Consider the following 25,078-nt stretch of genomic DNA (forward strand, 5'->3'; position numbering starts at 1 on the left):
CCTAGTATCTGGTGGTCAGAAGCGACACCCGGGTGACCTCATGTTTATCTCAACCATTATCCTCTCTAGAGAGCTCCTGGCCACGCATCCTTCTGCCCCATAAGGCACTGAAGCGAGTGGTGATAAACTTATTTCTGTTTTGAGTCAAAAGGTATCCTTCAACTTTTTCTATTAGCCAAGTTTATCCTGAAGCAACAAATAATATCAGTAAGACCCTAAGAACCATTATCATTATATACTGGAAGACCAAGCCTTTCCTCTCTTCCCATGTTAGTTGCTTAATTCATTTGTCCTGCGGCATTAATCCCAAACTTCTCCCAGCCCTACTGCCAACCATTCCAAACTCCACTCAGCATTTTCTACTCTTTCAAGTACCTCTTTAAATACTCAAAGATTTTAATGGTATTTTTATGTTGTAGGAAGATTTACTTAAAATACTTCTTAAGACACTAAGGAAATTCAACTTATATAGTTTACAATATAATTTCTAGTTACAAATTTAGATTTCATTAATAGGAAAAATCCAGTTATTTTAAATATTTCAGACACCAGGGTTAAGGGCATGTTTATATGTATATCAACTAAACTATTAAGTATTTGTTATTCCTCTTTGCATATATACAATATAATTAATCACCACAAAACTAAGTCAGATAGAGAATCTATTATCTGTGTACATTTTATGCCAATAAAAATGTTTTAACTTTACAACTTTACAACTTTGGTAATGAAAACCAAAGATATTTTAAAGATGAAAGGGACACAAAAAATAGGCAATGAAATTACCATAAGAAATCATTTTCAGAAAACAATAAGTGGCAGCATATGGTGAAAGATATTTTTGCAGCCTTCCCTCCACAGGTTAAAAAAAGAAAACACATTAGAAATTCAGACCACAACATACTACCAGTGCAATCTAGCAACTTATAGACACCAAGTGGGTGTTAGTCATGTAGTCGTGTCCAACTCTTTGTGACCACGTGGTCTGTCCATAGACTTCTCCAGGCAAGAATACTGGAGTGGGTTCTGCTTTCCTTCTCCAGGGGATCTTCCCCGACCCAGGGATCGAACCTGGGTTTCCTGCATTGCAGGCAGATTCTTTACCAGCTGAGCTATCAGCTGATACCAAATTCTAAAATGCTTAGTATATTTTTTTGAAAATTCCTTGAAAAGGCAATATTTCCTAAAAACTCATGTCATCTATATGCTTTTTTATATACAAGTGCATCAATTAAAAAAAAAAAAAACTAAGTACCCACCCACAGAATATCACTGAACATGAAGTCTGCAGCTTCTGTATCATCAGCCTAATAGGGAAGGTATCACCCCACTTTCCAGTTCCTTTAGATCAGAATGCACACAAGGCAGAAAACCAATCCCAGCCTTTCACACTGGGGTGGCAGAACAGAAAGGTGAGGCGACTCTGGGTCCTTGAGTGACTTCAAGTGGCAGAAACACCTCTGCCTGTCCCTTCGCCAGGCCACCCGCTTCTAGTCAGTAACCTCACTTAAGCCATCAAGTGCTTTTCTCTGTTACAGCAACCTAGACTTGACCCTTCTATTTCACCAAGTATCTGGAGCTCTAAACTTCCATGACTTATTTTTCCTTTGGTGACTGTTGTCCAATTTGCTTTTACTGGTCTTCAAGTAAGAGGTGGACCTTTTCAAATCCAATCTCATTGTCTTTGGTTCAGCACATTTTCCAGGTTCCACTGTCTGTGTTTTCTTGGAAATGCAGGAATGCAAGAGCATTTTAAGAAGACCAGCTCTTACTTTTAACATTTCACAAAGGAACAGAACACACTTGATGTATGTTCTCCGAGTATAAATTTATGGCACATTTTTCAAGGCATTCACTGTCAATTCAGCTACATTGCTATTTTGGACTGTTTTATGATGTCCATTTTTCTCAGCCTGACACTTCGGTGGGTCCTAACACACACACACTCACTGGGGAAGTCTAAACACTAGAGAAATACAGGGCTATCAATCAAGCAGAAAACAGGTGCTGAGAACCTACCAGGGGCAAGTTCTCTGCCGGGAGAGGGTAATACAGAGAGAAGCAAAACATCGTCCCCAGTATAAAGGAGCCTGGGGTCTTGTTAGGAAGCCAGAATACACATCATGTAAACCAAATCACTAGTAAGCACAGGAAAAACACCACTACATTCCAAAGAAGGATCAGAGGAGAATATTTTAAGATGAAGTTGATGCAAAAACTTAAAGTTGCTTAAATACACGGTCAGCACTTTTGACATATTTCAGCATTTTTCTTCACTCCGTTTGAGATAATGCACCATAGCTCCAGAATCACCTAAGGTCTTTTGTTCACCACCAGGAACTGCAAACCCGTCTTTTGAATTCATTTATCTACATGGGACTGGACTTGAGTTTGCCCATGAGAAGCATAGTATGAGTCTTGGAATGCTTGGGCATGGGGCTATTTTCTCTAGCAGGAGTTGCAGCCAGACGTGCAGACAGACATGAGACATCAGGTGAGTTCCTGAGAAATGTGATGTCCTGTTGTAGACTGAGAGAGTTGGCCGAAGCTTCCCAGAGATTCTTTGGAACCGTCACCATTTCTCAGGAGGCATGTGAGAACCACCTGCTGGGGAGCTTCTGACTGCGGTTTCTCCAAGGACCGTCCTGAACCTTAATGACAGCTTCCCTGACCTTTGCCCCTCCAATTCTTGCTACATTTGTGTAAGCCCCTATTCCTCCATGAAAGCCTTGGAGCATGTACAGTGGCTTGTGTCTTCCAGGCTGAGCCCTGATGGCCGCAGGTGGGAATCCTTATAAAGTGAGAAAATGGTGGAACAGAGGGGCTCGCACTCCCAGGTACTCTTTCTCTACCCCAAACCAGACCAACATAAACAATGCATGCGGGGGGGTGAGGGAGATAAATTCTAAATCTGGTAACTCATTCCCTTAAAGTGAGTGAAATCAGAAGGTGGACTGAGAGTCAGACAGGATGCTGGATGGAAAGGCTGGTTCAACAGAGTCAGGAGGAAATAAATGCCAAGAGAAAGGAAACTAGGGAGGAGCTCATTTGCAATGAAGACACAAGATACAGGAAGAAGAAGTCAACAAAGGCAGGAGGAAAGAGGGAAGTTCAGTTCAGTTCAGTTGCTCAGTCATGTCCACTCCTTGCAACCCCATGGACCACAGCACGCCAAGCTTCCCTGTCCATCACCAAGTCCCGGAGCTTGCTCAAACTCATGTCCATTGAGCTGGTGATGTCATTCAAGAGGGAAGTTAGGCAGGCTAATGAAACAAGATGACGTTTTAGAAATCAGAGTGAAAACAGTTTCAAAGACAGATGATTTTGATAGGACTTGACAACCGTTCCGTTTGAGGAACTGGAATCTCTTTTCTCTACTCTCCCCATCCTAGAGGCTCAGCTTCTGCACAACTCATGAATGCACAGATGCCAGCATGTCACATTCCTATGTTACATTCCCTTCTTCCTCTCTTAGTTCTATGCATATTATTTTCAGTAGCAAAACCTAACTTGTACTGTCATGAACTTTAAGCACTCACTGCAGTGATCTGGACTTTAGAATGCATCAGCTAAGGTGAAAGGAGCTCAACTATAGTCATAGCACCTGATGAAATGCAGGGCTACAAAACAACCCCAAACTCATCTGAAGAGTCACAGTCCCTAGCCAAAGCCCAGTATGCTAAAATACCCACAGTGCTTCCATTTTGGGGAAACTTAAGAGTCATTTTTAATAGTATCCAAATTATCTTTAATTGAAAAGGTGATCTATGGAACAGGAGAAGATTTTGTAAATGATGTTTCTGATGTGGAGTTAAAATCCTGAATATGTAAGCAACCTCCACAACTGAAGAACATAAAAATGAAATAATCTGATTTTAAAATGGGCAAGTGGCCTAACCAGATATTTCTCCATAGATGATTTACCAATAATCAATACAGATATGAGAAGATGCTCAATACTGCTAGAGAAATTAAATGAAAATTTAAACCACAGTGACAAACCCATTAAAACTACTACTATTGAAAAAAAAAAAAGAATGCAGAACAACTGGAAACTTTATGTACTGTTGGTGGATTGTAAAATGGTGCAACCAGAGAAAAGATTATGGAGTTTCTTCTGTTAGTAGCTCAGTACATTTTTGAGTACCTATGTCCCTGGTGGCTGGGAAGGCAAAGAATCTGCCTGCAATGCAGGAGCCCCAGGTTTAACCCCTGGGTCGGGAAGATCCCCTGGAGAAGAAAATAGCAAGCCATTCCAGTATTCTTGCCTGGAGAATTCCATGGATGGAGGAGCCTGACAGGCTAGAGTACATGGGGTCACAAGGAATCAGACACGACTGAGCAACTAACATACACACACACACACATTTGTGAAACTTGAATTTCACAAAGTTTCCAACTATCAAAATCCCATTAGCTTACCTTTTACATATCACATCCAAAACACCAGACGCCATGAGCTCAAACACTCAGCACATTTGCCGAGACTCTAAATTATGCTCAGTGCTCCGTACATCATTACATTCAGGACTTCACAATCCGCTAAGTGAACAGATAATTATAACACCATAAAAGCAAAGCAAATGAGTGCATATGAGGTGAGAAGTTCAATGATAGAAGTACACACGCAACATGAACAGGAGATGATTAATCATCAGAGCACACAGTGAAAGCTCTGGAGAAAGACTTTCAGCTGATAGAATTTACCAGGCAGAGGGGCAAGAGGGAAGCGAGAAAGGGATTCTAACAGAAAGAAGAGCATCAATAAATGATGTGTATGGTGTTCAAGGAACCACAGGTCTTTCAGTATTGCTGGAACTTGCAGTGCAAGAGGTAGAAAGAGAAATAAAATAAATTTATAGCAAAAGACAGGGAACAGGTCATGGAGGGCCTTGCAACTCACATTAGGAAACATGGGCTCCTAAAGAAAATCCTTTGAAAGTTCAATGGGATACAGAATTTAAGATCAGTTTTAGAAAGCCACACAACCAATAACGTTGATTATAGTTTTGGAAAAGTAAGACTATGAAAGGGAAGAGAATCAAAACACTCTGGAAACATCTGGGTTAAGATAAGAAAACACTGATTTAAGGCAAATGGGTATGCTGCATGGGGGGCAATCGAGAAAAATCTATAAAGTTCGCGGGATGTGCTGTTCAGTTTTGTGTGCCAGATAAGAACTCTAGGATGCCTCATGGGTTCCTCAGTTTTAGAACCTTCCACAGACCAGAGGAAGGTCAGAGAGAAGTAACTCTGGAGAATGAGGAAGAAAAACATACTGGAAGCTGAGGAACAATCAAATAGTATATTGAATTGGGATATCCTAGGTCTAGATTCCTGTGAGGTGTGGAGACAAAGACAGACACAGAGAAGCTGAATATCTGGCTCTAGATTTCAAGGGCAAAAATAGGACTGGAGACTGCAGGGCGCCTGGGTTCGATCCTTGGTCAGGGAACCAGATCCCACGTGCAGCCACAAAGATCTGGTGTAGCCAAATAATTTTTATTTTTTTCTAAATGGGACTGGGGCAAAGATTAGAGTATCATAGTCGTAAGTCACAATAATGGATGACATTCATAAGGTAGAGAGGTAGCACAAGATCAAGAACAGAGAAACATACATCCCTGGATTTGAAAAAAATGCAATGAGTCAAGAAAGAGAAGCCCTTGGCAAAATAGACTACCACAATTCATGAACAACATAATGCAAAGTTTTCCAAATTATAAAAACTTCTTAATAAAGTATAATTTTTCAGCACTAATCTGAATCTCTCCTCATAGTTTACCTCTTCACTCAGAATGTTCAGTATATGCATAGATATATTATAAAGTACTGTGCTATATAATCTTGACACCATATCATCACAACATAATTCTACCTCACTTTGATGACCTTCAGCAAAATCCTGCCTGCCCCCCGCCATATTAGAGAAATTTACAGTTACCATCATCTACTCTGTAAGTTTCAGGGGAGATGAAAACATCAAATGAACTAAAATAAGATATAATTAAAGACTACGTGTTCTATTGTGTGTGTTTATCAATACAATACACAAAACATGCCCATCAAATCTGTAAGAAATATGGCAATACAAGAAAAAAGAGCATTTGGTTAAGTAACTCTGTCCCTGCCATATACAAACATATTGACAATGGTTTATTTGGGGTAAGAGATGATCTACAGTGTTAAGAAATCTCAGTGTGTGCTCAAGTAGAAAGCCTAGGGCAGCCAAGTGAAGTCAATGAGGTGTGGCAACTCTAGATTGTGGACATGTCATCATAAAATCAAAATGACAAGGGGATACAAGCAATAAATGTAAAATGATGGCCATACTGCCCCAAAGCCATGCGGACGTCAAGTACCCAGAGAGCAAAGGTGAAATTTCAAAGGTCATCACTGTCATCAACCTTACAGGTCAGTCTTTTACTCTAGTCCCAGAAAAGTCTAGAAATCCAGATTCAGGCAGGACAAGGAAAGCACTGTAAATAAGTCTTTCAAGCTCACATATAACATATCAGATCAGATCAGATCAGATGAGTTGCTCAGTCGTGTCCAACTCTTTGCGACCCCATGAATTGCAGCACGCCAGGCCTCCCTGTCCATCACCAACTCCCGGAGTTCACTCAGACTCATGTCCATCGAGTCAGTGATGCCATCCAGCCATCTCATCCTCTGTTGTCCCCTTCTCCTCCTGCCCCCAATCCCTTCCAGCATCACAGCCTTTTCCAATGAGTCAACTCTTTGCACGAGGTGGCCAAAGTACTGGAGTTTCAGCTTTAGCATCAGTCCTTCCAAAGAAATCCCAGGGCTGATCTCCTTCAGAATGGACCAGTTGGATCTCCTTGCAGTCCAAGGGACTCTCAAGAGTCTTCTCCAACACCACAGTTCAAAAGCATCAATTCTTTGGTGCTCAGCCTTCTTCACAGTCCAACTCTCACATCCATACATGACCACTGGAAAAACCATAGCCTTGACTAGATGAACCTTTGTTGGCAAAGTAATGTCTCTGCTTTTGAATATGCTATCTAGGTTGGTCATAACTTTCCTTCCAAGGAGTAAGCATCTTTTAATTTCATGGCTGCAATCACCATCTGTAGTGATTTTGGAGCCCAGAAAAATAAAGTCTGACACTGTTTCCACTGTTTCCCCATCAATTTCCCATGAAGTGGTGGGACCGGATGCCATGATCTTCGTTTTCTGAATGTTGAGCTTTAAGCCAACTTTTTCACTCTCCACTTTCACTTTCATCAAGAGGCTTTTGAGTTCCTCTTCACTTTCTACCATAAGGGTGGTGTCATCTGCATAACTGAGGTTATTGATATTTCTCCCAGCAATCTTGATTCCAGCTTGTGTTTCTTCCAGTCCTGCATTTCTCATGATGTACTCTTCATATAAGTTAAATAAACAGGGTGACAATATACAGGCTTGACGAACTCCTTTTCCTATTTGGAACCAGTCTGTTGTTCCATGTCCAGTTCTAACTGTTGCTTCCAGACCTGCATACAAATTTCTCAAGAGGCAGATCAGGTGGTCTGGTATTGCCATCTCTTTCAGAATTTTCCATAGTTTATTGTGATCCACACAGTCAAAGGCTTTGGCATAGTCAGACAGCAGTAAAACCATATAAACCTTTCTTGTATGACCTAGGATCCACTTTCAGTACTACCTACTTTCTTTTTTTTAATGTATTTATTTTTAATTGGAGGATAATTGCTTTACAACATTGTGTTGGCTTCTGCCATACATCAAGATGAGTCAGCCATTGGTATACAAGTGTCCCTTCCGCCTTGAACCCCCTCCTTTTCCTACCCCTCCCCACCCCTCTAGGCTATCACAGAGCACCAGGTTTGAGCTCCCTGTGTCATACAGCAAATTTCCACTGGCTATCTATTTCACATATGGCAATGTATATGTTTCCATGCTACTCTTAATAAACACTATCCAAGGTAGGTGTGTGGTGTGAAGTGCCTTCTAAATTCACCAAGCAACTTAGAACATGTAAAATACAGCATGAAAGCTTAGTTTTCCAACTTATGTTTCAAAAGTCATGTTTCAAAATGGTCAGTAAAGTATAATATCATCATATAACTTCTAAGTGTTGAAGATGGGAGAAATGCCACACATAGGACTATTTTAAGAACATCTTAATATCATATCTACTGTTAGTACAGTAGTCGGTCAGGCGCAGGTGAAGGCAAAGATGAGCACAGCCCTCAGTTTCTTACAACCCCACAGATAAGTAGAAACATCCATGAACAGCCAAGAACATGAGAATACATTGTCTGCATGTGACTCTTTCACCAAAGTCCTCAGTCTCCCATTTCCCAGACTGAGCACTGATGTTTTATACATTTTCCAAGGGAAAGGCTCATCGCAAAAGTCAGGTCTGCTAAGAGTCCCAGGATGTGAGTCAAGAAGCAGCTTACAGTTGCTGTAGAATAAAGTTCATTACAGTTCAAAGCTTGGCCATAGGGACTTATTCCACCAGATACATGGGCAAAACCACGGGATAGAAATAGTGCATATTCGGGCAGGTAAACATTTCCTTAACTTATGAATGTCTTGAAAATAATTTCTACCAAAAAACTAAAAAACAAAAAAACTTTCTGATATACCAGAGACTCAACATAGCAAATACTCTAAATCATGGAAGTGGTAGATACTATTTTGATAGGGAGACACAAGGAAAATCTGAATATAATCCTAAATTCATTCTCAGAAAAACAGAAATCACCAGGAGCAGTGCAGAGTCAAACAGGAAGTCCAGAAGTAATGAGGTGACTTCCTTATACTACAGTGCAATCTCCTATAATTTGCATCAATTAATAGCTCAGGTGGAAATTGGAGGCTTTGTGACCAGCAGGGAAATGTGGGAAGATGTCTTATTGATTCAACCAATGCATTTCATCCAGATGAGTTTAATGCACCGATACTCCACAGAGAGGACTGCTATTTGGGTTTGGTTTTCCTCTATATCTCATGTGATAAGACTGAAATGTAAAAGCTTGTCAGCAGTGGTAGTGATTAACTGTCTAGCCTTTGTTTCAGTTTCTTTTAGAGTAAAAAAAATAAAAAGAAGAAAAAAGGTTTAGGGATGGTAACGTGTATACAGCTAGTCTAACCACCACATGCAGAAAAGGTAAGCTTTACCTCTGACATAGAGCTGTCTAAAGTTTTAATTTCTTCAAGAACAAGGTTAAGAATGCAGGTGTTTAACCATCAATTTACAGTCATTTGTCTGTTCAGGTAAATAGCTTCAGTTTCCTTAAGAAAAAATGAAGCAGGACATAGACTGAAACAGCCTTGAAAGCCATGTCTAATTCATGCAAGAACAAAATGTCTCCTTTTCCATGATTTCACTTGAAAAGAATTTGTTCTGAAGTAATGATGGAGTCATTAGACTTAATTCTATCATGCAGCAGAATACCAAATTGTCCATCTACCAGCCATCAGGACTCATATCCTATTTAATACAGCTTGCATTATCCAGTCTAGAGGTTTCCTAGTCAAATGGTATCAAAACCTAATATCTGAAACAATTTTCTAGACAGAAAGTCAAGTAGCAACCATATGAGAATTGATTTCTGCCCGCAACAGAGCAACGCCAATACAACAGATACTTGAGTTCAACAAGCAGAACAGAGAAACTTTCCAAAGTGATTCAGTGAGTCAGGATGAAAAGCTATATATCAAATGTTATTTTTTAACCAATTGTATCTTTTACATAATTTTTTTGCCATTTGATACAGAGAAATAATTTTAGATCTACATGGAATTTTTCTATTATTGATTTTAAAAGAATTTTATTATTGCATGTAAATAGATATTAAGCTCAAAGACTAAAGGTTTAAAATAAAACAGGTCCTCCAACAGAAAATAATCAGGGGTATATTCCCACAGAATCTTTTAGTTCAGGAAAAAGCAAATCAATATAATTTGACACACATACCTATGGATACAGAGCATAATCCATAATGATTTTGATTTGGGAAATACAAAGATCAGAAACATTGTCTTAAAATAACTAGCTTCTTGTGATGAAATCTCCTAATATCCTATGAACTACTAGGATGCTTAACTCAGTCTTTGGGAAGACAGCCCTGTGACTCCATCACCGATTATCCTTGCTTTCCCAGAGGTCATATTTCGATCATTAAGTACCTCAAGGGTTTAAAACTGTGAGCTCAGAACCTTGCTGGAACTCATAGTTGGGATGGACCTTTGAAATCAGCCCTGGTTTCTTATCATCTTATCTGGGGGAAGACAGAAAGAAATTGATTTTGCCTCTTTCCCAGGAAACTTGCCCAGAAAGAAGCTCTGAGGAGACTGGAGAGCCCTAAAGCCATTCTTGTTTTCAGGAGAAACGCTGGCAAAGGGTGACAAATATGGGGACCGATCAGGCTCTGCCTCACAGGGGACAGATGTTAACTCCCCTCTCTGGGAAACAGAAAGCCCTAGACTGTAACTGTTTCCCAGGACACACCTATTTCACATTGTCAACACATTAGCGATGCTTTCGGATTGAGGTGTTGGAGAAGACTCTTGAGAGTCCCTTGGACTGCAAGGAGAGAAAACCAGTCAATCCTGAAAGAAATCAATCCTAAATATTCATTGGAGGGACTGATGCTGAAGCTAAAGTTTCAATAGTTTGGCCACCTGATGCAAAGAGACAACTCATTGGAAAGGACCCTGATGCTGGGAAAAATTGAAGGCAAAAGGAGAAGGCAGAAGCAGAGGATGAAATGGTTAGATATCACCACTGACTCATGAATCTGAGCAAATGAGTGAATGGATATGAATCTGAGCAAACTCCAGGAGATAGTGAAGGAAAGGGAAGCCTGGCGGGCTATAGTCCATGGGGTTGCAAAGAGTCAGACATAACTTAGCAATTGAATAACAACACAATATTAGTGATAGTCACTTATATATATTTAAAACATAGGATTGTTTAGCTTGACACTTGAAAGCATTACAGTATTTGAGTCCAGATTTTAGTTGCATGTCTTTCTTTGCATACTATTTAAAGTTAAAGCCTTCTATAGGAACTCCATCCACAAGAGGTGGCAAGATTTCATCAGTGAAAGACGTGTAAGTTTTACTGAGGTTCTCCCAGGTAACGTTGCATAATATTAAGTCATAATGCTGAAGTTATTAGATCTGAGCAAATAGCATAATTAACCATCTATGTTTAAATAGGAGACAAGTGAGAATTTATAAACTAAGATAAAATATGCATTATGTAATTAAGGTATGTAACATTCTTTTCTGTAAACAAAAGCAAACACAGCTTTTTTCCACAGCGCTAATGTCATTTTGGAAGTACCATGCTTCTCGAGGGCCATCAATAAAGGCACTGCATCCATCTTTGTCAATTTCTTAGAGGAGTCATTAGTGAAATGTCACCTTCTGAGTTCCTCACCACCTCGAGGACAGAAAGTTTTCACTTCAAAACAGCAACAACAGCAACACGGATGACACCATCATGCCTTAAAATTTTGCAGCTAGAAACATCAAACAGTTAGAAAAAGAATTTCAAACGACAACAGGATGCATATTGGTGTAATTATTATCATTAATCAATTACAATCGCAAAGCTTAGCAGTTTTCTCCCTCTATTTAAAAGTACTCTGAAATATTAAGCCAGAAGAAATGTAACCGAGAGGAAAAGTCTCATTAGAGTTACATAATGCCATAGTACATTTTAAACCTTCTCTATTTAGGGATTGTTTTGTCACTAACTAAAATCTGGATGTAGTGAAAGTCGCTCAGTCCTGTCTAATGGTTTACAACCCCATGGACAATACAGCCCATGGGATTCTCCAGGCCAGAATACTGGAGTGCGTAGCCTTTCCCTTCTCCAGAGGATCTTCCCATTCCAGGGACTGAACCCACGTCTCCCGCATGGCAGGCAGATTCTTTACCAGCAGAGCCACAAGGGAAGCCCAAGAATACTGGAGTGAGTAGCCTGTCCCTTCTCCAGCAGATCTTCCTGACCCAGGAATTGAACCAGGGTCTCCTGCATTGCAGGTAGATTCTATACCAACTGAGCTATTTGGATAAATGGAAAAAAAAAGATATTATATCATTCCCTGTGATTCTACAGGGCTGGAATGTGAAGACCAGGATCTGATGTTAAATTACTTTGTCTGAGGCAACTTTAGAAGAACCCAGGTATCTGGGTTTTCAAACATGCTGGTGGCTGAACCACATTACCTGCCAAAGTCAATGGTAAGAGATTATTACAGGTGTTGGATAGCAGAGGTGATGTCTGACATTACTTCCAAATGCAGGATTCCAAGACACAACCATTACAGATAATAATCTAATTCTCAGATTTCAAAAATCTGTACCTACAAAATATCTTACCATTTTCCCAAATTCCAAATACCTGTCTTTGAGAAAGGTATAAAAACATGGGAGAACAAGACTAAATCTGTTCATATTCCAGATTAAAATGTATTTGTATCAAATATGTTTTACCAGTCCCTTGGTAAACATCAAGTTGTGATATAGCTAGTTAGGAGCCCTATCTCCTACCTATTGCTTTTATGTCTCTAGGAAATTTGGGACACATAGCTGCAACCACTTCGCTCAGTTAGCAAAACCCAGCCATTTGTTCCCCAAGGATGTCTTGAAACCTACTAGATGACAGAAGCATTGGATCCAGATAATAGTGCACAACATGTTGAAGGAGAGAGACATGAAAACAAAGTGTTCAATGCTATGATGGATGTAAGCACTGGTATTTTCTAACTATGTAATCTAGTCTCCTCTTGAATTTTATTACTTTTCTATTGCAGTTTTATCAAACCACCACAAACTTAGTGACCTAAATTTTGAGTTCTTTCTGTTATACTCTTAAGGACATAAGTCTGAAATCAGTTTCACTAAGTTAAAATTAAAGTGTCACCTAGACTTGTTTATAATGGAGGCTCCCTATCACCCGGGCTTGTGGCCCCTTCTTCCATGTTGAAAGCCAGCTGAACAGTCGTCTCCCTCCTCTCTGGGTTCTGCTTCATCCTTGTTGTTGTTGTTCAGTCGCTCAGTCATGTCTGACTCTTTGTGACACCATGGACTGCAGCACATCAGGTTTCCTGTCCATCACCATCTCCCCGTGTTTGCTTAAACTCATGTCCATCGAGTCGGTGAGGCCATCCAACCATCTCATCCTCTGTGGTCCCCTTCTCCTCCTGCCCTCAATCTTTCCCAGCATCAGGGTCTTTCCCAATGAGTCAGCTCTTCCCATCAGGTGGCCAAAGTATTGGAGTTTCAGCTCCAATCCTTCCAATGAATATTCAGGACTGATTTCCTTTAGGATTGACTGGTTTGGTCTTGCAATCTAAGGGACTCTCAAGAGTCCAATTCAAAAGCATCAATTATTTGGCACTCAGCCTTCTTTCTGGTCCAACTCTCAGATCCATACACAACTACTGGAAAAACCATAGCTTTGGCTATACGGATCTTTGTTGGCAAAGTGATGCCTCTGCTTTTCAATACACTGTCTAGGTTTGTCATAGCTTTCCTGCTTCTCTCATAGCTCAGTTGGTAAAGAATCTGCCTGCAATGCAAGAGACCCTAGTTCGATTCCTGGGTCACTGATCCACTGGAGAAGGGACAGGCTACCCACTCCAGTATTCTTGGACTTCCCTTGTGGTTCAGCTGGTAAAGAATCTGCCTGTGATGCAGGAGACCTGGGTTCAACCCCTGGGTTGCAAAGATCCACTGGAGATGGCACAGGCACCCAGTCCAGTATTCTGGCCTAGTCCATGAGGTCACAAAGAGTCAGACATTAGTAAGCGACTTTCACTTTCTATTCCTTCCAAAGAGCAATCATCTTTTAATGTCATGGCTACAGTCGCTGTCTGCAGTTTACTGTGGAGCCCAAGAAAATGAAATATTGCATAGATAAAAGCAGGATTTGTAGGAAAGCATGACAGAATCCCAGATACAGCTCTTTGATATTTTCAATTGGGTTCCATCAATGGGTGGTCCCCACAGAGGAAGAAAAGAAGGAGATTAAGATCAGTATCTTCATTTCTCTGGCTATTTGTCTGATTATCTGAGGTTAGATGCACCCCTCCACCAAAGTCAGGGCCCCTGGTAGGAGGCTTTCTGCAGGACAGATGGGCTGGCCCCCTGTACAAGCACCAGGATACAGGTCCATTGGTTTTCATACACTCTGCCTGCAGCTGTTTAAAGAGTCCTCTAATTAAACTCTTCTGTAATTCTCCAACATGAATGGATCGCCTTTTATTCCACCCAAATCCTCACTGATACAATTTTTATCCTCATAACCCAGCAAGATCAAAATTATTTTCCAACATTTCACAGGTGAAGAAACCTAAATCCCGAGAAACTAGGAATAAATGTCCTTCTCTGTCTAGAAAGTCAACTCCTTAGTGACAAGGGAAAGGCTGGCAGGCCCTGGACCGGAGTCTAAAAGATGCTGTCCCAATGTACTTGTTGCCTTCCTACCCTTTAGCATGGTAACATGGTGACCTTGCAGAAAATAGGATGCAACTTTCCACGCACTGTCCTGCTTCAAACAACAATTAGATCAGCCATGACCTCCTTAGCCTCCTTACCTTTTGTTCATTACCAGAATGAATGAATCTTCACAGCTGTGCTCTTGCCAAAGCAAGGGTTCTGTGACAATCACTTCAATCTTCCATGACCTATGTTACATATATATAGTTGTATTAACACATACTGCTGTATCTTTGGTACATACTCCATAAATTTCTTCTATAAGTATTATTCTTCCAAAGGAATAGACAGCTCCATTGAAGGAAATGAATGTAACTTTCTCTCAATTTTATGTAAATTTTGTTGCAGTTTCTAATGTGCACATTTTCTAATAGGAAGTATTTGACGAATGCTAAAAATATAAATGGCCTTCCTTGGTGGCTCAGTGATAAAGAATCCACCTGCAGTGCAGGAGACGTGGGTTCAACTCCTGGGTTGGAAGATTCCCTGGAGGAAGGCAGAGCAACCCACTCCAGTATTCTTGCCAGGCAAGCCCAATGACGCTGGTTCCAATCAAAATTCATTTTATTTCTAAAGTATTCTTATTTAATTTTTTTTGGCCACACCACATGGTATGTGGGATCTGAGTTCCCAAACCAGGGGTCAAACCTGTGACCCCTGCCGTGGAAGCACAGAGTGGTAACCGCTGGACCACCGAGAAGTCCCAATGTTTCATTTTTTTAATCACAGATTTTAAAACAATTAACTTGTCTACATAATGATTTATTCTTAGGATGCCATCATATGGAATAGGGCGCTGATATCTTACTAAAGCAACACATGTAAAATGCCAAAACTTTTATTTTGTCACCTTACATATACTGATATTACTGTTCTTTTTTCCTCAGGACCTAATTTGCTTTTCCTCATTCTGTCACAGCTCCTTCCACCCCTATAACGTCTCTTCTAATCTGAACTATTGTTAAATCTCTGATGAAGTCTTCAAAAATATTATGTCAGAGTCACTGGTGTACTAAAAAACCTTAAAAACAGATACAATGACACCTAGTGGTGACAAGAAAATGCATTTGCTGGAAGCTAGGTAGATTCAATGAATGTGCACAGGAACTTGTAAAAATATTGAAGGATTTCCAGCTTCAACATGAAAGCACACGCATTTAGTTTATGAGTATGTACATCCTTCACTTCTTTGACTTACATTCCAAAAGATACAACTTGAATTAATTGCAAAGTGGTCTTGGTAAGTGATGAAAGTCTTCTTGCAAATCCTTTGTTTGCTGACAGAATACACTTGAGAGTTAAACATAAACAAATAGACAAAGCATGTTATAGAAAGATTCATTTAATTTGAGTTAATGAAGGAGGTATTATTTAATAGGTCATTCAGAGTTAATTTATAACTCCAGCAACATTTCAAAGAGGTTCTACACCTTTAATTTAAATGAAGCACAGCACAACCTTTCACTGTAATATTTACAAATAAACAGACACCCATCGCTCCCCATTCTTCAGGGAATTTAAAATGACAACAGATTTGAAATGCCAGAGTCTTTGAGATAATAATTCAGATGGGTCTGTTATTTAAATTATCAGAGTGTCATCATAAAAAGGACTTTATGTTTAATCTCTTACCTGCCATATGAAAATGTCAAAGTATATTATAAGAGCCAGTAAGGATGATCCTACAATGCCATTCTGCCTTCTGTCTCAGGACTTGGTTCAAGGCACACTGAATACTGAACTCTAAAGAGAGGAAGATGAATACAATGGTTAACCCTCAATTCTATCCCACAGTCATCATAATTAGTGGAGACGATGTCTCGCCTTTTGCATAGACTACAGCATGATTTTAACTTGGAAACTGCCTCACCATCTGAGCGTAAGATTCCTCACCAGTAATACTAGAGTGAGCACTGAGGTTATGTACAAAGTTTCTTCTGTTACCATGATATCACATTATTATGGCTGTCAACATACAACCAACAAGATGTACCTGATTTGCTCCACAATTATAAAGTTCCCAAAAGTCATTTTCTTTTCACTTTGTTAGACTACTATCTCCATTAATCACATTTTCTCCTTCAGATATGTCAATTCACCAGGCATGAAAAATCCTGCTTACAATTCCAGGAAACACTAAAACAGATTGTTAAATTTAAGTATGCAACTCTAAGGCAATGAAACTGATTTCTGTAAGGCTCTCCATGTAGAAAAAAATGATTTCATTCACTTCTAATTTCTTTTCATGAATGACATCCCATTACAGGTAATTATGCCACCAAGGGTTTTATTGCCTACACTAGTTTATTTAGGGGAAGGTGGAGAAAGAGACAAGAAAATCTTCAGTACATTTGAATTCTTGTAAGACTGAGCCATGAACCCCACCGCACAGCATTTACAGAGTCTGAATAATATCAGTGATATACCTCTATTAAGTGTCTGGCTTCTGATGGGAATTATATATTAAACATGACCTAACTTTTTTTTTCTACATTTTTATTAATTAAAACCATCTTGAGGGGAGGGGTGGGGAGCTATTTTTGGATTCTAATGCACGCCCTGTAGGAAGAACGTACAAAAACATTCTCTAGGAAGAGCAATCAATTCTTTAATCATCTAATAAAAGCAAGGCTTCCTCCTTGAGTTCATATCATCCTCACCCTCGACCAAGAGCAATATCGCGGAACCTGGACCAACGTGCCACTTTCATTTTAGAGCAGAAAGACCTTGGGAGAAATTATGAAAATCTCTACGTAGTGCCACAATACAATACCCTTGGATCAAGAGTTTGCTCTTTGCTTTTTATGAGTTCACTTCTCAGTATAAGCAATATAAGCAAAATAAGCCCATATTTCATTATAATTCAAATATAAATATTTAAAAGAAGGAAATGATTGTTTTCTCAAATATTATATTAAAACTCAAAGAATAAATTCAGTCTATGCATATTCATGGGTTTCAAACAAGGCATCTCTCAGTTTGTTTAATGAACATTAATATCTGCCTAAATGCATGAACATAAAACATACAAATATGTATGAATTTCAAAGCAAGATGTTAAAGGCTCTATTTCATTGAGCTATTAATAACAATATAAATAAGATGAATAAGGCTAGAGTGTATTACATGTTCACTAAAGTGCCAAAATATAAATATATCTTTCTAATAAGTTAAAATGGGGGCTAGTTTTTTTATTCATAATGCAGTTGTTGACAAACCTATTCACCCTACAGTAATATCCATGGACAATACTTTGGGTTATACGTTATTCAGTCAGAGACTTTTTCCTTAGCTCTTGCTATATACTTTGACATTTTTTTTCTTTGAAACAACTACATGTCTACAGTACCTTTATGTCCATTTTACAGATAGCTCAAGCAATGCAACAGTATATCAATCAGAAATGAGAACCAACTCTTCATTTTGCTTAACTAGAAGAAGAGAAACATTCAATATATTTGATCCATCTATATTCAGCACAAACCTTTGTCTGAATCAACACAGACTTACTGTAAACCATTGCTAGGAATCAGAGGTCATCAAATAAGCTATAAAAAGTCTACAATAATTAGAACTCTTGTAGAAAAGGGGTAGGAAAAATAAAAAATACAAAATGAATAAGACATTACTATATTATTCTGCATTTGAACCCGAAACAATGACAGTTTTGAAGTTACATAAAGGAACTACTTCTCCTGTACTGTGCACTCAGTCGTGTCCAACCTTTCACGACCCCATGGACTGTAGCTCACCAGGCTCCTCTGTCTATGGAACTTTCCAGGCAAGAATACTGGAGTGGGTTGCCATTTCCTTCTCCATGGGATCTTCCAGACCCAGGGATCACACCTGAGTCTCCTGCATCTCCTGCATTTGAAAGTGGATTCTTTACCGCTGTGCCACCTAGGAAGCCCTACTTATCCTACAAAAGCCTAATAAATGGTTTGATGTTAACACAACTGCAACATAGTCATGGGTGGCTTTGCTATCAAAACAAACAGGAGGTACAGATGGGCTGACTTTAGTTTCCAGAAAATTTCTTTAAACCACTCAATTGTAAATTAATCTCAACTACAGAGCATTTTGATTGCAAGTATCCTCCCATTCACTCCTGCTTCTGAAAGGTTCTGCCCCACAAGTAACCACTCCAAGAACCCTATGGGGCTTCTCCCACTGACCTGCTATTGGGCCAAAACAGGACTCTCTCCCTCTGGGACTAGGTATTATCTATAGAATGAGAATAATATCACACAGAGTTATTTAGAAGAGTTACTGCCGATTAATTCAGGACTATAAAGCAATTTTCAGCTCTTCTACATTCTTCCCAGAGAATGCAGCCAGAGGCAATTTTACCTTTTCAAAGAATCTTACATAAAGCCTAAAGGATTCTGAACATAGAATTTTTCTAAAGGTTTTATTCCTTCCAAGCATCTGTAATGACTGGTTGTTTTACATTTCTAAAACGCAAAATATCATATCATCAAAACTTTTTCCCAGTTTCATAAGGGCAGAAGGTTTCTAGAAATTGAGGCTGTTAAAAATCATGTGAGATAATTTTTAGTTAACTATTAAGAGCTAACTTTACTGACACTAAAATAACACTATCCTATGCGAGTTTGGCTCTTGCAATTTTTTTTGATGTCTGGTTCTCTGCTGAATGCTTCCTTATTATAATTATAATTTATTCTCTGTTGGAAAAGCCTGAAGAGAAAAATGCTACAGCAAAAGCCAAGTTGAATTGCATCGTCTTTGACTTGTGAAACTTGGATATCAAATATTCTGAAGTTAGTAATTTTTAAGCAATGATATCTGTGTTTTTTTTTTCCTACTAGCAGTATGAAGATTGCCTACTTTAAAAATTTTATAAGTCTATCTGACATAGAAATTCACTAATAAGGATAAATAACCTAAAGATCATTCAATAAGCTTTCTCTAGTTCATTAAAAAAAAGAAGAAAATGAAAATATTCATCCCTTGACAATAAGAGGTGAAATTGGGGCAAAAATTTTAAAAATAGTTGAGTTTATCTGCAGAATTTGTATCCTATGCAATATATTTGGCTTAATAATAAATTTATATTTATATGTAGATATGGGGATGTCTGAGATTTTCAGAATTCAGAAAAGACTTTAAGGATGCAATAAGGAAGGGCTGAGAATTTAAAGTCCAGATTCTTCAGGGGAGAGAGTTTGCATAACTTCTTTCTCTTTCTGGTCAAGGTATTTCTCTTAATAGTAGACTTGAAATGGATAGTGGTTTGAATAAGGATCAAGAATCAAGTTTATAATTTGTGAAATATTTCCTAGGTATTACTCTTGCCTTAAACAGATAATGGTATTGCCCATATGTCAAACTGGGAAAATGGAAAAAAAAAAACTAATACTCACCAAAGATCTCCTCCATAGAAGACTCTTGCAGGGAGTTCAATGTACGTGATCACAGATCATTCCCTCTCATTTATTTGCCCTCCTGGAGACAGAGAACTTTACTTCTCAGGTGGATTCTCAGAACTCTTCTCAAAAATTGCCAGAATATTCTCTCTCTCCCCTAAGTATTGCCCTTTTTGCTAAAGCAAATCATCACCTTTATTTCTAGACTCTAATACTGCAGGCTACCTCGTAGGAAAACGAGTAGGTAAAGGCGGGGATGTCAATGACAACAACAAAAATATTCGGCAACTTGCTGAAGCGTCAATACCTTAGAATTGTGGAAATATTAATAGTTAAGGCACAGACACGTACCTATCTTCCCACCAGCAGGACTGAGGGCTTCCACGGCCAACTTGTGGTAAAATGGCTGTGTGGAAAAGACTTGGCGGGCATGGGCTGAGGAGCCACACGCATGATCACAGACCACTTTTTCATAAACACACGCTTCTCAATACGTAGCTTGCCACTGGTTGATTTTGAGTGTGGAAATGCTTGTTTTCACAATTTTACCTCATCTAACACTCATTTGTGGGGAGTGAAGATTCACCCACGCCTTCACACCATTATTAACCAGAGGTTCAACTTTTCTCTTTATCTTTGCTATGTACTTTTCCTGGCCAGTAAACATCCGCCATCTATAAGTAAAGAAAGCTTCCCCTCTCCCCAAAGTTTAGGTACTCAATAAGTTATCATGGGCTTCCCTAGTGGCTCAGTGGTAAAGAATCTGCCTGCCAATGACGAGACCTGGGTTCGATCCCTGATGGGGGGAAGATCCTACATGCCACAGAGCAACTACGCCTGTGCACCACAACTGTTGAACTGTTGAACTCCTAACCCAGGAATCTCAGCTCCTGAAGCCTGCATGCCCAGAGCCTGTGCTCTGCAACAAGGGGAGCCACTGCAATGAGAAGTCCCCGCGCCACAGCTAGAGAGCAGCCACCATACTCTGCAACTCGAGAAAAGCCTGTGCAGCAATGAAGGCCTAGTGCAGCCAAAACTAAATAAAATTATTTTTTAAAAGCTAAAAAATAATTATAAAAATTGTTTTTATAATTTGCAAAGCATTTACCTTGTCAAAACAGTACTTTATAAATATAATAAGCATAATAAACTGTTGATTTAATGGCTGTGCAAAGGAATAATCAGTGGCTTATTTACACAATAAGATTATTCATGCAGTTTATTTCTACTGAGTATTTATACACATTTGATGAATATGAATCCACGAGGTCAGAGCCAAAAATTGCCCTGAATTATCTGTATTGCTTATCTACAAACTTTTTGTTTATACATTACCCCCAAAATTCTATTAGAATATTCCCTTTTATATAATTTTATTGTCTCTAGAAATGCTTCATTCTAAATAGCTGAAACAAATAAAATTTCAACTTTATTTCAACTATTAAACTTTTTAAATAAAATTAAGACACTTTCTATATGTAGCCAATGGAGATTTAAATACTCACATACAAAGATAAGTAACTCTTACGGACAAAATCTTTAATACATTGAAATTGCCCATCATTTCTTTTTTCCCTTGAATCCTTAATTCCCCCACTACTGATTCCTGAGCATTTTATCCTAATGATATATATACATATATATCTTCTATGCTTATTTTTTAGCAGATAATATCTCAGCTCAGTAAAGAATCTGCCCACAATGCTAGAGACTTGGGTTTGATCCCTGGGTCAGAAAGATCACCTGGAGAAGGGCATGCCAACCCACTCCAGTATTCTTGCCTCGAGAATTCCATGGACCCCATGGACGCTGGCTGGCTACAGTCCATGTGGTAACAAAGAGTCAGACATGACTGAGCAACTAAAACTAATACATCTCTTAACAAAAGTTTAGATTCTGTATCTCTTATTGCACTGCTTCTCTGATGCTGCTACCAAGTCACTTCAGTTGTGTCCGACTCTGTGCGACACCGTGGACAGCAGCCCACCAGGCTCCTCTGTCCATGGGATTCTCTAGGCAAGAATACTGGAGTGGGTTGCCATTTCCTTCTCCAGCACTGCTTCCCTACCTACCTAAAAATAAAATCAATGTCTTGAATGAAAAAATTATAATTATGTAACTATTAACATTATTACATGAATTATACAATATTGTAGATAACTATAATTTATCAAAACTAAATATTGTGAAAAACAACTATTAAATAAACATTAAAATCTTATGAAATTATACCTCTTAAAAGATGACTCAGGCTTTTAAAAATTCGCTTGATATGTTTTTGCAAAGTAAGAATCCCTTAGTGAGCACTGTTTATAACTAAAGCTAGGCATATTTAAGGGAGAAGGCAATGGCACCCCACTCCAGTGTTCTTGCCTGGAAAATGCCATGGACGTGGGAGCCTGATAGGCTGCAGTTCATGGGGTCGCTGGGGGTCGGACACAACTGAGTGACTTCACTTTCACTTTTCACTTTCATGCATTGGAGAAGGAAATGGCAACCCACTCCAGTGTTCTTGCCTGGAGAACCCCAGGGATGGGGGAGCCCGGTGGGCTGCTGTCTATGGGGTCGCACAGAGTCAGACACGACTGAAGCAACTTAGCAGCAGCAGCAGCAGGCATATTTAAGGATCAATTCTACTCTAATTCCTACATTCAGTTCAGTTCAGTCGCCCAGTCATGTCCGACTCTTTGCGACTCCATGAACTGCAGCATGCCAGGTGTCCCTGTCCATCACCAATTCCTGGTGTTCATTCAGACTCACGTCCATCGAGTCAGTGTTGCCATCCAGCCATCTCATCCTCTGTTGTCCCCTTCTCCTCCTGCCCCCAATCCCTCCCCCCAGCATCAGAGTCTTCTTTTCCAATGAGTCAACTCTTCGCATGAGGTGGCCAAAGTACTGGAGTTTCAGCTTCAACATCACTCCCTCCAAAGAAATCCCAGGGCTGATCTCCTTCAGAATGGGCTGGTTGGATCTCCTTGCAGTCCAAGGGACTCTCAAGAGTCTTCTCCAACACCACAGTTCAAAAGCATCGATTCTTCGGCACTCAGCTTTCTTCACAGTCCAGCTCTCACATCCATACATGACCACTGGAAAAACCATAGCCTTGACTAGACAGACCTTTGTTGGCAAAGTAATGTCTCTGCTTTTGAATATGCTATCTAGGTTGGTCATAACTTTCCTTCCAAGGAGTAAGCGTCTTAATTTCATGGCTGCAGTCACCATCTGCAGTGATTTTGGAGCCCCCAAAAATAAAGTCTGACACTGTTTCCACTGTTTCCCCATCTATGTCCCATGAAGTGATGGGACCAGATGCCATGATCTTCGTTTTCTGAATGTGGAGCTTTAAGCCAACTTTTTCATTCTCCTCTTTCACTTTCATCAGGAGGCTTTTTAGTTCCTCTTCACTTTCTGCCATAAAGGTGGTGTCATCTGCATATCTGAGGTTACTCATATTTCTCCCAGGAAGCTTGATTCCAGCTTGTGCTTCTTCCAGCCCAGCGTTTCTCATGATGTACTCTGCATAGAAGTTAAATAAGCAGGGTGACAATATACAGTCTTGACGTACTCCTTTTCCTATTTGGAACCAGTCTGTTGTTCCATGTCCAGTTCTAACTGTTGCTTCCTGATCTGCATATAGGTTTCTCAAGACGCAGGTCAGGTGCTCTGGTATTCCCATCTCTTTCAGAATTTTCCACAGTTTATTGTGATCCACACAGTCAAAGGCTTTGGCCTTTGTCAATAAAGTCAATAAAGCAGAAATAGATGTTTTTCTGGAACTCTCTTGCTTTTTCCATGATCCAGCAGATGTTGGCAATTTGATCTCTGGTCCTCTGCCTTTTCTAAAACCAGCTTGAACATATGGAAGTTCATGGTTCACGTATTGCTGAAGCCTGGCTTGGAGAATTTTGAGCATTACTTTACTAGCGTGTGAGATGAGTGCAATTGTGCGGTAGTCAGAGCATTCTTTGGCATTGCCTTTCTTTGGGATTGGAATAAAAACTGACCTTTTCTAGTCCTGTGGTCACTGCTGAGTTTTCCAAATTTGCTGGCATATTGAGTGCAGCACTTTCACAGCATCATCTTTCAGGATTTGAAATAGCTCCACTGGAATTCCATCACCTCCACTAGCTTTGTTCGTAGTGATGCTTTCTAAGGCCCACTTGACTTCACATGCCAGGATGTCTGGCTCTAGGTCAGTGATCACACCATCTGATTATCTTGGTCATGAAGATCTTTTTTGTACAGTTCTTCCGTGTATTCTTGCCACCTCTTCTTAATATCTTCTGCTTCTGTTAGGTCCATACCATTTCTGTCCTTTATCGAGCCCATCTTTGCATGAAATGTTCCCTTGGTATCTCTAATTTTCTTGAAGAGATCTCTAGTCTTTCTCATTCTGTTTTTTTCCTCTATTTCTTTGCTTTGATCACTGAAGAAGGCTTTCTTATCTCTCCTTGCTATTCTTTGGAACTCTGCATTCAGATGCTTATATCTTTCCTTTTCTCCTTTGCTTTTCGCTTCTCTTCTATTCATAGCTATCTGTAAGGCCTCCTCAGACAGCCATTTTGCTTTTTTGCATTTCTTTTCTATGGGGATGGTCTTGATCCCTGTCTCCTGTACAATGTCACGAACCTCCGTCCATAGTTCATCAGGCACTCTATCTATCATATCTAGTCCCTTAAATCTATTTCTCACTTCCACTGAATAATCATAAGGGATTTGATTTAGGTCATACCTGAATGGTCTAGTGGTTTTCCCTACTTTCTTCAATTGAAGTCTGAATTTGGCAATAAGGAGTTCATGACCTGAGCCACAGTCAGCTCCTGGTCTTGTTTTTGTTGACTGTATAGAGCTTCTCCATCTTTGGCTGCAAAGAGTATAATCAATCTGATTTCAGTGTTGACCATCTGGTGATGTCCATGTGTAGAGTCTTCTCTTGTGTTGTTGGAAGAGAGTGTTTGCTATGACCAGTGCGTTCTCTTGGAAAAACTCTATTAGTCTTTTTCCTGCTTCATTCCGTATTCCAAGGCCAAATTTGCCTGTTACTCCAGGTGTTTCTTGACTTCCTACTTTTGCATTCCAGTCCCCTATAATGAAAAGGACATCTTTTTTGGGTGTTAGTTCTAAAAGGTCTTGTAAGTCTCCATACAACCGTTCAACTTCAGCTTCTTCAGCATTACTGGTTGGGGAATAGACTTGGATTACTG

The 25,078-nt window shown here is 39.5% G+C and overlaps 1 protein-coding gene across 44 annotated transcripts in view; it reads right to left on the reverse strand.

Moving 5' to 3' along the window:
* Window positions 1-25,078, reverse strand: part of LOC147345871 (uncharacterized) — a 314,184-nt gene that overhangs the window by 208,809 nt on the left and 80,297 nt on the right. For 22 of the 44 annotated variants that reach the window (XR_015153392.1, XM_086372142.1, XM_086372153.1 and 19 more), the window contains 3 exons: window positions 16,120-16,230; window positions 15,686-15,764; window positions 14,586-14,675 (listed from right to left, as the gene is read on the reverse strand). Coding sequence is in view for 40 of the 44 variants with exons in the window: in XM_086372142.1 (XP_086228268.1) it covers window positions 14,586-14,675; window positions 15,686-15,764; window positions 16,120-16,126 (176 nt within the window). In the remaining 4 variants the exon portion in view is untranslated. The other 22 variants (XM_086372167.1, XM_086372165.1, XM_086372164.1 and 19 more) reach the window with 15 other exon arrangements.

Source organism: Bos grunniens, chromosome 24, assembly GCF_055505025.1.
Source record: "Bos grunniens cultivar Pamir isolate PY7600 chromosome 24, Bosgru_T2T1.0, whole genome shotgun sequence".
Classification (NCBI taxonomy): Eukaryota; Metazoa; Chordata; class Mammalia; order Artiodactyla; family Bovidae; genus Bos; species Bos grunniens.